Source organism: Borostomias antarcticus (genome assembly GCF_949987555.1).
Source record: "Borostomias antarcticus genome assembly, chromosome: 2".
NCBI classification, from domain to species: Eukaryota; Metazoa; Chordata; class Actinopteri; order Stomiiformes; family Stomiidae; genus Borostomias; species Borostomias antarcticus.
The window spans coordinates 2665884-2678383 of record NC_140235.1 but is presented as its reverse complement, the minus strand read 5'-3'; the positions used below and the strand labels follow the sequence as shown (position 1 = coordinate 2678383).

At 50.5% G+C, this 12500-nt stretch overlaps 1 protein-coding gene across 1 annotated transcript in view; it reads right to left on the bottom strand.

Moving 5' to 3' along the window:
• Window positions 1-12500, bottom strand: part of ank3a (ankyrin 3a) — a gene marked incomplete at both ends in the record, with an annotated part of 100056 nt that overhangs the window by 46574 nt on the left and 40982 nt on the right. Inside the window, 10 exons of the mRNA XM_084460299.1 lie at window positions 2321-2518; window positions 2755-2853; window positions 3107-3205; window positions 4414-4512; window positions 6109-6306; window positions 6871-6969; window positions 7449-7547; window positions 8684-8782; window positions 10650-10673; window positions 11958-12143. Of these exons, the coding sequence (XP_084316425.1) occupies window positions 2321-2518; window positions 2755-2853; window positions 3107-3205; window positions 4414-4512; window positions 6109-6306; window positions 6871-6969; window positions 7449-7547; window positions 8684-8782; window positions 10650-10673; window positions 11958-12143 (1200 nt within the window). The remainder of the gene's footprint in view (window positions 1-2320; window positions 2519-2754; window positions 2854-3106; window positions 3206-4413; window positions 4513-6108; window positions 6307-6870; window positions 6970-7448; window positions 7548-8683; window positions 8783-10649; window positions 10674-11957; window positions 12144-12500) is intronic.

The following is a 12500-nucleotide window of genomic DNA, read 5'->3' as shown; positions in this document are numbered from 1 at the left end:
CTGCATAGGTGTTTCAATCGGTAGATAGCCTGGGAAAATATGTCACTGGGTCTGTTTTTCCTGTCATATTTCATATTCTTAGCGGATGGCGTCTAATAAGATAACGTTTTATCTTGGCCAGTTCCCGGCGTGTCGAGGAGGGCTATTTTAATACATTAGGTCATATTTTCCAGAGGAATGTGGAACTCCCTCAGATAAAACCCCCGTTTCAAACAGAGCAGCGTTTGACCTAATTCATACTGCTGTTACAGGTTAATTCATGTTCTAAAATTGCTGTGGGAATTCTGACTCGGTTGTGTTTGAAGGAGGATTCTTGCTGTAATTGTCATGACGAGGTTATGTGTGTTTCAATAGTGTAGGAGAAAGATACAAGGTAGGTGGAGAGAGAGACCAACAGAAAGATAGAGAGAGAGAGAGAGAGAGAAAGAGAGAGAAAGAGAGAGAGAGAGAGAGAAAGAGAGAGAGAGAAAGAGAGAGAGAGAGAGAGAAAGAGAGAGAGAGAGAGAGAGAGAGAGAGAAAGAGAGAGAGAGAGAGAGAGAGAGAGAAAGCCCTTCATTAATCTATTTCACTGGGGTCACCTTCAAGAACAGCCCTTGGTAACACACACTCTGCCAGATTACCATGTCCTCACGCGTGCTGTTCACGCATGCACGCACGCACACACACACACACACACGCACACACACACACACACACACGCACATGCACGCACGCACACGCACACACACACACACACACACACACACACACACACCCGCACACACCTGCACACACACACACGCACACACACGCACACACACACACACACACACACGCACACACCATATGTCTTTCACCTTGAGTCAGATCAAAATGCAATTAGGTGTGCGTAGAAGTGGAAGTAGATGAGTCTCCCTGGCTTTGTGGCATCATGCTCTAATGGTTATCATGGTTTATTACACCAGGGGGGCAACACCTTCTCTGGCTTGTGAGCTACTTTTAAAATGACCAGCTCGACAAGATCTACCCCCCACCTCCATCCCCCACCCCCCCCCCCCCACCCCCACCCCCATCCCCCATCCCCCCCACCCCCAGAACCCCCACCCCCATCCCGGACCCCCCCCACCCCCAGAACCCCCACCCCCATCCCCAACCCCCCCCCACCCCCAGAACGCCCGCCCTTATGTCACTTGTCACTTAACACTGGCCAGGTTTTAATTCACGTCTCATTAAAGTCATATCCTACTGTATCTTAAAAAGAATCCCATTGCTGAAAACATAACAAATAAAAAAAATAAAAATAACAACATACAATACTGGAAGTGGAACATGAACTTTGTTGTATAATAAGCTTTCCACAATCTGCACAGGTAACAATCAGCTAGTTGTCAGAACATTGTGTCTTTAGCCAACTTAAATAACTCACACAGCACAATACACTCTGATGACCTGCACTAAATGAATCAGCTGTGGTTGCATAATCCTGACTTTTTTCGAGTTTCAGATGGATTTTGCTGGGCTACTATCAGCCCTCGAGTTGAAGCAGCTACACATACTGTACAAGCCTAAAGAACAATAAAATCAGCCCACACATGATTAAATCATTAAAATACTCAGCTAAACTGAAGAAGAAAACGGTCACACTTGTAATCTACAAAGTAACAGGAGGAAAAACGTTGCTCATTTGGACATGAGAGGTGACGTGACTGCTCTGCTCCGCACACACAACTTCAACGCGCTTCATCAAGACGCCTTTTTTATAACGGCTTTTCATTTGAACGGCTCGAGATCTACCAGCATAGCCTCTGCGACCTGCTGGTCGATCGCGATCGACGTATCGGCCACCCTCGGTTTACACGATCAGGATGACAGAGACAGCGAAGGTGTCGCTGACCTTGCTGGATGCGGAGTGCCCAGTGGAGGCCGGTAGTGACCACATCTATCCTTCGAGGGAGCATAAATCACCTTTACAGCAGCTGAGAAGTTACCATTAGTGATGATGACATTAGTTGCAGAGAAGCTGACATCACCGATCTTATATTACTACCAGCAGAGAAGATTAGCATTAGCCTACTAGCATTAGCCTACTAGCATTAGCCTACTAGCCTCAGTGGGAGAACGCCTAACGTCGCTATCCTTCAACGAGGCGAACATTACTGCAATTTTATAAGTAATTATAGTAAAGTAAGTATAGTATAGTAATTAGCAATATTGTTAGTTGCTTTGGATAAAAGCGTCCGCTAAATGACTGTAATGTAATGTAATATACCGACTGCAGTAGCCAATAACCTACAGCGGCTTCGCCAACCTCAGAGGGAGCAGAGAGGCGGAGCCACTGACCTTGGTGGCGGCGGAGAGCGAGGCGCCGTGGTCCAGCAGCATGGCGGCCGCGTCCTCATGGCCCTCGCGGGCCGCCAGGTGGAGCGGCGTGTACCCGGAGGTGGTGGCGGCGTTGGCCGACGCCCCCCTCTGGAGCAGCTGCTGGACGATGTCGGCCTTCCCCAGCCGGCTGGAGATGTGCAACGCCGTCTGGTCGTCCTGGGTGACAGGCGGGGGGGCGGAGTTAGACTAAAGTATTCATATGTGACTAAAGGGACAGATACTAAACTGATAGAGGACTTTGTTTGGTTATTCTAAACTAAAGCGCCACGCATGTCTACGCCATCTTCTCAGATACATTAACAGTTTCCTCCGAGGTGTGGAGGAGGAGACGCTGACCCCTGACCTTGCCCTGATCTGGCCGTGACCCTGCCGTGACCCCTGACCCGGCCTACCTTGGCCTTGGTCTCCACCTTGGCGCCGTTCTGCAGCAGGTACCGGACCACGTCCGCCTGGCCCGCCCGAGCAGCCATGTGCAGCGCCGTCTCGCCCCGCTAGAACACACACACACACACGCACACACACAGACACACACACACACACACACAGACACACACACACATACACACACACATACACGCACACACACACACACACACACACACACACACACACACACACACACACACACACACACACACACATGGTCGACCTGAGAGTAGCTTTTGGGATCTCCCTTTGGGATCTCCTCCTGGGATCTCCTTTAGGAAGTGCCTCTTGTCCAGAGCGGTATGACTGGACTCTTACCACGTTGGTGGTGTTGGGCGACGCCCCGTGATGCGTCAGGGAGTTGACGATGTTCTCGTGGCCCATGAAGGCGGCGACGTGGATGGGGGTCAGGCCAGACTGCAACCACATCACAACGACCACGCAGTCAGGATCAAATGCACGCAGCTCGGGGGTCAGTGTTGCAGAAGCTGCTTCATCATCAGAAGCAATTTGTAATCTTCTTGTTAAATAAAAGGGAGATTCGGATTCCACTAAAAACACCAAAACGAGCTGATGTTTGAGCCGTCCGCCTGGCTTACTGTACCCTGCAGAATGGCTTACTGTACTCCACTGAATGGCCACCTGTACCCCACTGAATGGCCACCTGTATCCCACCAAATGGCTTACTGTACCCCTCCGCCCTGCTCACTGTACCCCTCACCCCTGCTTACTGTACCCCTCCCCCCTTCTTACTGTACCCTTCCACCCTTCTTACTGTACCCCTCCCCCTTCTTACTGTACCCCTCCCCCTTCTTACTGTACCCCTCACCCCTGCTTACTGTACCCCTCCACCCTGCTTACTGTACCCCTCCCCCCTTCTTACTGTACCCCTCCCCCCTTCTTACTGTACCCCTCCCCCCTGCCTACTGTACCCCTCCCCCTTCTTACTGTACCCCTCCCCCCTTCTTACTGTACCCCTCCCCCCTGCCTACTGTACCCCTCCCCCCTTCTTACTGTACCCCTCCACCCTGCTTACTGTACCCCTCCCCCCTGCTTACTGTACCCCTCCCCCCTTCTTACTGTACCCCTCCCCCCTTCTTACTGTACCCCTCCCCCTTCTTACTGTACCCCTCCCCCCTTCTTACTGTACCCCTCCCCCCTTCTTACTGTACCCCTCCCCCCTGCTTACTGTACCCCTCCCCCCTTCTTACTGTACCCCTCCCCCTTCTTACTGTACCCCTCCCCCCTTCTTACTGTACCCCTCCCCCCTTCTTACTGTACCCCTCCCCCCTGCTTACTGTACCCCTCCCCCCTTCTTACTGTACCCCTTCTTACTGTCCCCCTCCACCCTGCTTACTGTACCCCTCCACCCTTCTTACTGTACCCCTCCCCCCTTCTTACTGTACCCCTCCCCCCTGCTTACTGTACCCCTCCCCCCTGCTTACTGTACCCCTCCCCCCTTCTTACTGTACCCATCCCCCCTGCTTACTGTACCCCTCCACCCTGCCTACTGTACCCCTCCCTCCTGTTTACTGTACCCCTCCCCCTTCTTACTGTACCCCTCCCCCCTGCTTACTGTACCCCTCCCCCCTGCTTACTGTACCCCTCCCTCCTGTTTACTGTACCTCGGTCACAGCCTGGATGGAGGCTCCGTGTTTCAGTAGCAGCTCCATCACTTTGACGCGGTTCTTCTTGCAGGCGATGTGCAGCGGGGTGAAGCCATTCTGTCCAAAACAAACAAACACACAGACAGCCGGCTGAGAACCCCGGCTGAGAACCCCGGCTGAGAACCCCGGCTGAGAACCCCAGCTGAGAACCCCGCCAGGCTCCGGCGCACGCTCAGGTATCTGGGCGCCGCCTGTCCCTCGTCCAGATAAAGACGGAATAACACGGCAGGTTTCCGTCCGGAGCGGAGCAGAGATACGGCCTTTTAAAAGCCTTTGACTGTTACAATTGTGTTCTTTTTGTTCAGTTGTGTTTTGTTATGCTGTGCTTTTAAACCGGTAGCACTCTTGAGATTTTTTAAATGAAAAGTGCGTAACAAATAAAATGTATTATTATTATTATTATTATGGCGAATCGTGAATATGTGACGCTGAACCTCGGCTAAGGTTCGCGCGACAGTCATTCACACACTTTCTCCTTCACAGGGAAACCTTCGCTCCACGCACACACACGCACGCTCCGCTAGCATGCCAACGGTCACGCCTAAACACACGCACATACACACATCACACACACAGACACACACGTGCGCATGGAAGCAGACTTTACCCTGAAACACAGCCCTGCAGATCATCAAAACTTCCTCTGTTTCAGAGCAGTGACCCTAGTGTACTGTACTGTAGGTCCTCTTGTGGTCAAGCCACAGAGTGGTTGTGGAGACCGATACAGGACTAAGGGCCGAGGGAGGGTGAGAGCTGGCACCCTCTCATGACCGTTATCACTCTGGGAAGAGGAAGCTGCAGGGCAAACAGGAAGTGAGCTACTGGCTGGAGAGAGAGACGGTAGCCAGCCACACCCAGGGCTGAGGAGAAGAGGAGAGGAACAGACAGGAAGGACTTTGTCTCTCTGACCGCCTCTCCTCTGTGACTCTGCTGTCTTCTTCCTGTCCGTCCCCGTACCTCTCCCTACCTGGGGTCAAACGATGTCTCTTCCTCTCTCTCTCTCTCTCTCTCTCTCCCTCTCTCTGTCTCTTTCTCTATCTCTCTCCACCCTCCCCTTCTCTCTTTCTCTCTCTTTCTCTCTCTCTTTCTCTCTCTCCCTCCCCTTCTCTCTTTCTCTCTCTTTCTCTCTCTCCCTCTCTCTCTCTCTCTCCCTCTCTCTGTCTCTCTTTCTCTCTCTCTCTCTCCCCCTCCCCTTCTCTCTCTCTCTTTCTCTCTCTCTCTTTCTCTCTCCCTCTCTCTCTCTCCCTCCCTCTCTCTCTCTCCCTCTCCCCTCTCTCTCTTTCCCTCCCTTTCTCTCTCCCTCTCCCCTCTCTCTCTTTCCCTCCCTTTCTCTCTCCCTATCTCTCTTTCTCTCTCTCTCTCTCCCTCTCCTCCTCTCTCTCTCCCCCTCTCTCTCTCCCTCTCTCTCTCTCTCCATCCCTCTCTCTTCTCTCTCCCTCTCTCTCTCCCTCTCTGTCTCTCTCTCTCTCCCCCCTCCCCCCCTCTCTCTCTCCCAACTCCCCTCCTCTCTCTCTCCCCCCTCCCCTCCTCTCTCTCTCCCCCCTCCCCTCCTCTCTCTCCCCCCCCTCCCCTCCTCTCTCTCCCCCCCCTCCCCTCCTCTCTCTCTCCCCCCTCCCCTCCTCTCTCTCTCCCCCCTCCCCTCCTGTCTCTCACCAGTGCTTTAGCGTTGGGGTTGGCCTTCTTGTCCACTATGAGCTTGGCCACCTTGTAGTGGCCGCAGTGGGCGGCGACATGCAGGGCGGTCAGGTAGTCGTTGGTGACGTCATCGACGGGCACGTCGTGCTGGAGGAGGAGCTGGACGCAGTTGAGGTGGTCTCCCTGGGTGGCCATGTGCAGCGGAGAGAGACCGTTCTGGAGAGGTCACAGAGACAACGTTAGGACAACGTTCAAGACGATGAACCAACATTGGCCTCACAGGGGTCAAGCCGTTCTGGAGAGGTCACAGAGACAACGTTTCGACAATGTTAGGACAACGTTCAAGACGATGAACCAACATTGGCCTTGCTACAAATGGGTCAGACTGTTGTGTCGAGGTTACAGACGCCGATGTTACTACAACGTTCCATAACACTTCTCTGTTAAAAGTCACAGAAGCAACGTTCCAGCAACGTCAGTAGTACTTTTATGGAGAGGTTAAAAGAAACATTTACAGTGAGATGCTCACTGTAATGTGCAATATCCTGTGAGAATTACAAGCCTTGTCGTGCATGCTTTATTAATGCTACCATCAGCACAAACGACCAGTCATATCCTGGTGTATTAAGAGCGCAGGTAGTTCTGTTTATCGTTTATTGTTTATTTAGGATCCCCAATAATCATTACCTCAGTCATGACTACTCATACTGGGGTCCTCTCAATATACAATAATACATTCAAACATAAAATCATTGTAGAATCAAACAGACCCCCCTGTACCTTAGTCTTGGACAGGAAGGGGGCCCCGCGGTCCAGCAGGATCTCAACCACCTGCTCATGACCGCTCCTCGCTCCGCAGTGCAGAGGCGTCAGGCCGTCCTACCAACCCACAACCAACACCGTCAATATGGCCGCAAGGAGAGAAGGTCACGAACGCTGAGATGGATGAAACTGACCCTGATCTAAATATTAAATGGCAGGTAAAACAAAACTCTTATCATAGAACGGGCTGAAAAAAAAAAACATTACCTCAGAGAAAAACACAACATGCCTAATCCATATAAATTGATTATATATAATATTATATAATTATAATTATATATATATATTTAGTATAGTTACAGTTTGTACTGTAAGACGCTTTACTGTATGAATGCTGCCATACATATTCCATCACCCAGCACACCTCCCAGATAGCAAGCGGATCCGGGCCATATACAGGCCAGATCTGGCCCTTGTGGCTTAGTTCCGGCCCATATATGGCCCAGAATCATTACACATCCGCTTGCTATCTGGACTGTTGTTTTCCCAGCTGAGAATAAACCCCCTGGGCCTGATGGAGGCAGGGTTCGTCTCACCTTGGTCTTGGCGTCTATTTTGGACCCTCTGTCCAGCAGCAGCTTGACCATGTTGCTGTTCCCCCTTTTAGACGCCACGTGCAGCGGTGTGATGTCATTCTGTGGGAGAACACAGGGACAGAGGAGAGAGGGGTGAGTTGGATCACTGGTGAGGAGCTGTTATTGATTTATTCTAATATATAAGAAAAGAGCAGTCGAGAATGCCAAGGTTCATCTTTGCAAGTCCAAGCTGGTTACTTTTATTCCAAATAGTTCACGAGTTTGCAAAGTCGGACTCTCAGAGAAGGGAAGATCCACCAAGAGCAGTGATTCTCATCAAAACAGAGCATTATAAACACTATGGTTGTAACATGCATATGCAAATACTTCACTAGCCAATCATCAGTGAGTAGGCTAGGTCTGAGGGTCAACAGCTGAAGTGAACATGTACAGAGATCAGAGATAGCCGGGAGGAGGGGACCCCTGGTGACCCATGGTCTCCTGCCATGAAGTAAAACAGAGACAGCTGCTCACTTTATAAGACGTGATTCACAGTGTAGATTTCCTATGACAATGTCTTGAGCAGAGAATACACTCATTTGAATGTATCTATTACAGAGCTGAGGATGTTGGATTCTGGCCCTCGGCAATACTATAATACCTTTGAAAACAGATCTGCATATTCTCAACTAAGCAAGGGAAGTGTGTCGGAGTGTAATTCCCGACGGAAAACATTAGATAATCAGAGAGTAATCTGGGCTTGTTTTTCTGTTTAATCAAATGGGTTGTTGTGTAGTACTAACCACTGCCTCTATTGTGTGGCATTACTAAGGAGGGAAACCTATAATCTCTGTCAACTCCGACACTAATACAAAACCACCACAAACACAACACACCCAGTCACTGCTGCTGTTGTTTTAAATTACAGGCTGTCATTGACGCCCATTACGACAACGTCTAATGTTGAGACCAACACAACTATTAGGTCTCTTGTGGCGAGTAATGACAGTACAACAACATTGCTTTCTAGTGACAGGGTGGTGGTTTCTAGTGACAATTACGTGGGCTTTATAGAGATGAGGGGACCTTTGTGATGAACTATACCTCTGCTACATTAGTAAGTAGGAGAGAACAACACAACGGATGTATGTTCAATGTAACGTATGAAGCTGAGATGTTGTTTAATGGTCTGATGGGGTGCGGCAGAGTGTGCTGCAGTTCCCCTCCTGTCCAGCAGAGGGCGGAGCGCCCCTTACCCTGGCCATGAAGTCCACCGCAGCTCCTCGGTTCAGCAGAAGCGTGGCCACGTTGATGTTGCCGTAGTGAGCGGCGATGTGGAGGGGCGTGAAGCCGCTCTGAGGAGATTAGGAGAGCACGTACACACAACACAAACACACAGGTCAAGGGTCATCATTAAGGCACGGGCGCTTGGAATGATTCTATAGGCTGCAGGCGGCACGTAAACATCGACTAAAAACGCATACATCAATCCACTTACACAGGACTCTTCTCGTTGCGGGGGGGGGGGGAGTCTAGCTCATTATCAAACCAAACACGGGTCCCAGTATGATATGAAGGGAATGTTGACATTTAGAGGACATTCACATACCATGGGGCTGTGTTCGTATGCGTGAGCTTCCACAAGCTTTCATGAGAGAGGAATTTACACATTAAATCTACCACAGCAGGAACACACACCGGGGTTAGGACATATACCCTCACACTGGACTGTATGTCCTGTATGTGTTTACGTAGTAGAATCACTACTACCAGCCTATCAGAGGTCTGGAAATGTTATTAGTGAAATGCCAGTCAAAACCCTTGTTTACTTTAAATGATCCGTTTAGTGTCAGATAGCGAATACAATCATATAATTAACATCTGAATTGTATTTCATTTGGAGATGTGATATCCGTATTTTAACACTGGTTTAGTCAGGAACAGCTGTCCAAGCATGAGCAAGACCTGGGAAAGAGCAGGTCCCCGCCAAAGCCATCCAATCAAAGAGCAGGTCCCCGCCTAAGCCATCCAATCAAAGAGCAGGTCCCCGCCAAAGCCATCCAATCAGTGGGGATTCTCAGATAAAGAAAGCTTTCCGAAAAATTCCTCATTTCAATTTGCCGATAATCCCACAGTGAGCAGGTGCTCCCAGAGTTCTGGTTCTGCCGGGTCCTGTCTGGTCTGCTCTCTACGCGTTCCCCAAACATCCACAACAGCTATTACAACTGTCGGTTGTGTAAGTCGGAAGTGGGGAAAACAGACTTGAGAAGACAAAATTAAAACGGGATCAAAATTGTAATTGCCGTCGCCATCGTCTCGCTCGCTATTCTTGTGTTAAAGTACCGATAAACATTTCTTAAACTCGCTTTAAAATGTTTCCAAACGGGCACGTGGGGTCCTGTCAGGCTTATAGCATCTTAGATATAAGCATCCTAAATCATGCAGCTACTGTACCAAGCCTCTATACAGTCACCAGCCAACCGGTCAGCCATGCCAGAGCCCACGACCCCAGACAGCCATCTGGGCCTGGGTGTGATCTTCTGGGGTCCTTCGGTTCCTCAGGAAGCAGACCAGCGCAGAGCTACAGCAGCTACTGTCACATGCATTAACTAAGAGGGGCCGGGGGTCAGAGGTCAGTAAGGTTAAGAGCTTTAAAGTGAAGTAGGAGACTAGCTGTACTATCCCTCTGTAGCTGGGAGGCTGGCTTCCTTCGCTAGCCTGGTCATCCTGGAGTCCGAATGCTGGATTTACCAGTCACTATACAAGGCGGTTGTGCCATGCCGTTGTTTATCAATAGATACAGTACTATCTCAAACACTTATTGCAGTGGGTTCCCAGTTTGCTGCGATATCACTGTATACTGTAAAGGGGGTTCCAAAGAGATACCTGGACTAGCAGGCCTCTGGAACTCCTAGAACCTATGGGAGAACCGTAGAACCCAAGCCTCCAGCTACAGAGATCCAGATCAGTATTAAGTATGAGACATGCTGTATTACAGGGCTCTCGCTACGTATCGAGCTCTAGCTGGTTAGGATGAATAATAATAAGACATCGTCTATATAAATGATGTGATAACGAGCGGGGGGTGGGGGGGGGGGGGGGGCGGCAGTGTTACTACTGAATGAGACGGGGGGGGGGAGGGGCTGTTTTCTGATTGGTTGTTTTTCTTTTGTAGGGGCAGCGATGGAGAGAGAAAGCATTGAGCAGAGTACAGGTATATACCTCCGTCGTCCTATTCACCATCATCTACGGGAGAGGGCCGTGCACACGGCCGGGCGAGGGAGGAGAGAACGGGTGGTTAGCGGGCGCCGGAACACAAAAGCCTCTTCTAACACTTGGAACACAAAAGCCCCTCCCAACACTTGGAACACAAAAGCCCCTCCCAACACTTGGAACACAAAAGCCCCTCCCAACACTTGGAACACAAAAGCCCCTCCCAACACTTGGAACACAAAAGCCCCTCCCAACACTTGGAACACAAAAGCCCCTCCCAACACTTGGAACACAAAAGCCCCTCCCAACACTTGGAACACAAAAGCCCCTCCCAACACTTGGAACACAAAAGCCTCTCCCAACACTTGGAACACAAAAGCCCCTCCCAACACTTGGAACACAAAAGCCCCTCCCAACACTTGGAACACAAAAGCCTCTCCCAACACTTGGAACACAAAAGCCTCTCACACTTGGAACTCAACACAGAACCTGAAGATATTACAGTTAAGGCCCATTCATACTCTATGAGGAGGTGCAGGCTAGGTGTTAAGTGACAGTTGGGTAGTGGTCATGGACCAACGTGAGGAGGTGCAGGCTAGGTGTTCAGGTAGCCGTGCTGGTCAGTCTCCAGCCTTCCCTCTCACTCCTCTGTACACTCTGGCTGCCACAACGATCGATATTACATGATGTACAGGTGCATCTCAGAAAATGTGAATATTGTGGTAATAAAAAAAAAAAGTTAATTATTTCCGCAATTTCATTAAAGCAGTGAAACTTTCATATATTATAGATTCATTACGCATGAAGTGAAATATTTCAAGGCTGATTGCCTCCATGTCACGCTCCACGCTGATGCAGTAATTGCAAGTATTGAGTGTATAAATGAACATACTGAGCATACTGCACGATCATGAAGATTAAAACCAAAAAAGGCTTGAAATATTTCACTTTGTGTAATGGATCTAGAATACATGAAAGTTTCACTGTTTGAATTAAATTATGGAAAATAATGAACTATCCACAATATTCACATTTTCAGAGATGCACCTGTATAGAGCCGGCGACTGCACATTAAATAACGTCAACAAACAAACAACAGCAGCTGTTTATAAAGGTCCTGACGAGGACTGTGGAGAAGGGCTAGGAGAAGCAGAGGACCCAGATAGCAAGCGGATCTGGGCCATATATGGGCCGGAACTGAGCCGTGAGTGTCACATATGGCCTATATAGGGCCCGGATCGGCCTGCTAGTCGAGAGTCGCAGAAGAAAGACAGGAAAGAGAACCGAAGGAGCTGATTGGTCGAGCCGAGCCCTCACTTTGGACTCCACGTCTGCGTTGTGGTCATTCTGGAGGAGGAGGGCGGCGGCCTTGGTGTCGTCCTTGCGGGCGGCGATGTGCAGCGCCGGGAGGCGGACCTTGCCCTTGGTGTCGTTCTCCAGGAGGAGGGAGACCACCTGGTCGTGACCCTGCTGGAGAGCCACCGCCAGCGGGGTGAACCCGTCCTGCGAGGGGGGGGGGGGGGGGGGGGGGTGGAGGGGGGGACAGGACAGTTACTAAGTCTGGGACCTGGACCGGTCCTGACTCTGCCAGCCACCTAACCCTAACCCTGACCCTAACCCTGACCCTGACCCTGACCCTGACCCTGACCCTGACCCTGACCCTGACCCTGACCCTGACCCTGACCCTGACCCTGACCCTAACCCTAACCCTAACCCTAACCCTGACCCTGACCCTGACCCTAACCCTAACCCTGACCCTAACCCTGGGTGCTGAAGAGGGAGCGTTGGCACGCCAACACAACAGCTCTTCCCTCTCTCCTATTCTCCTCTCCTCCTCTCTCCTATCCTCACTATAAGGTC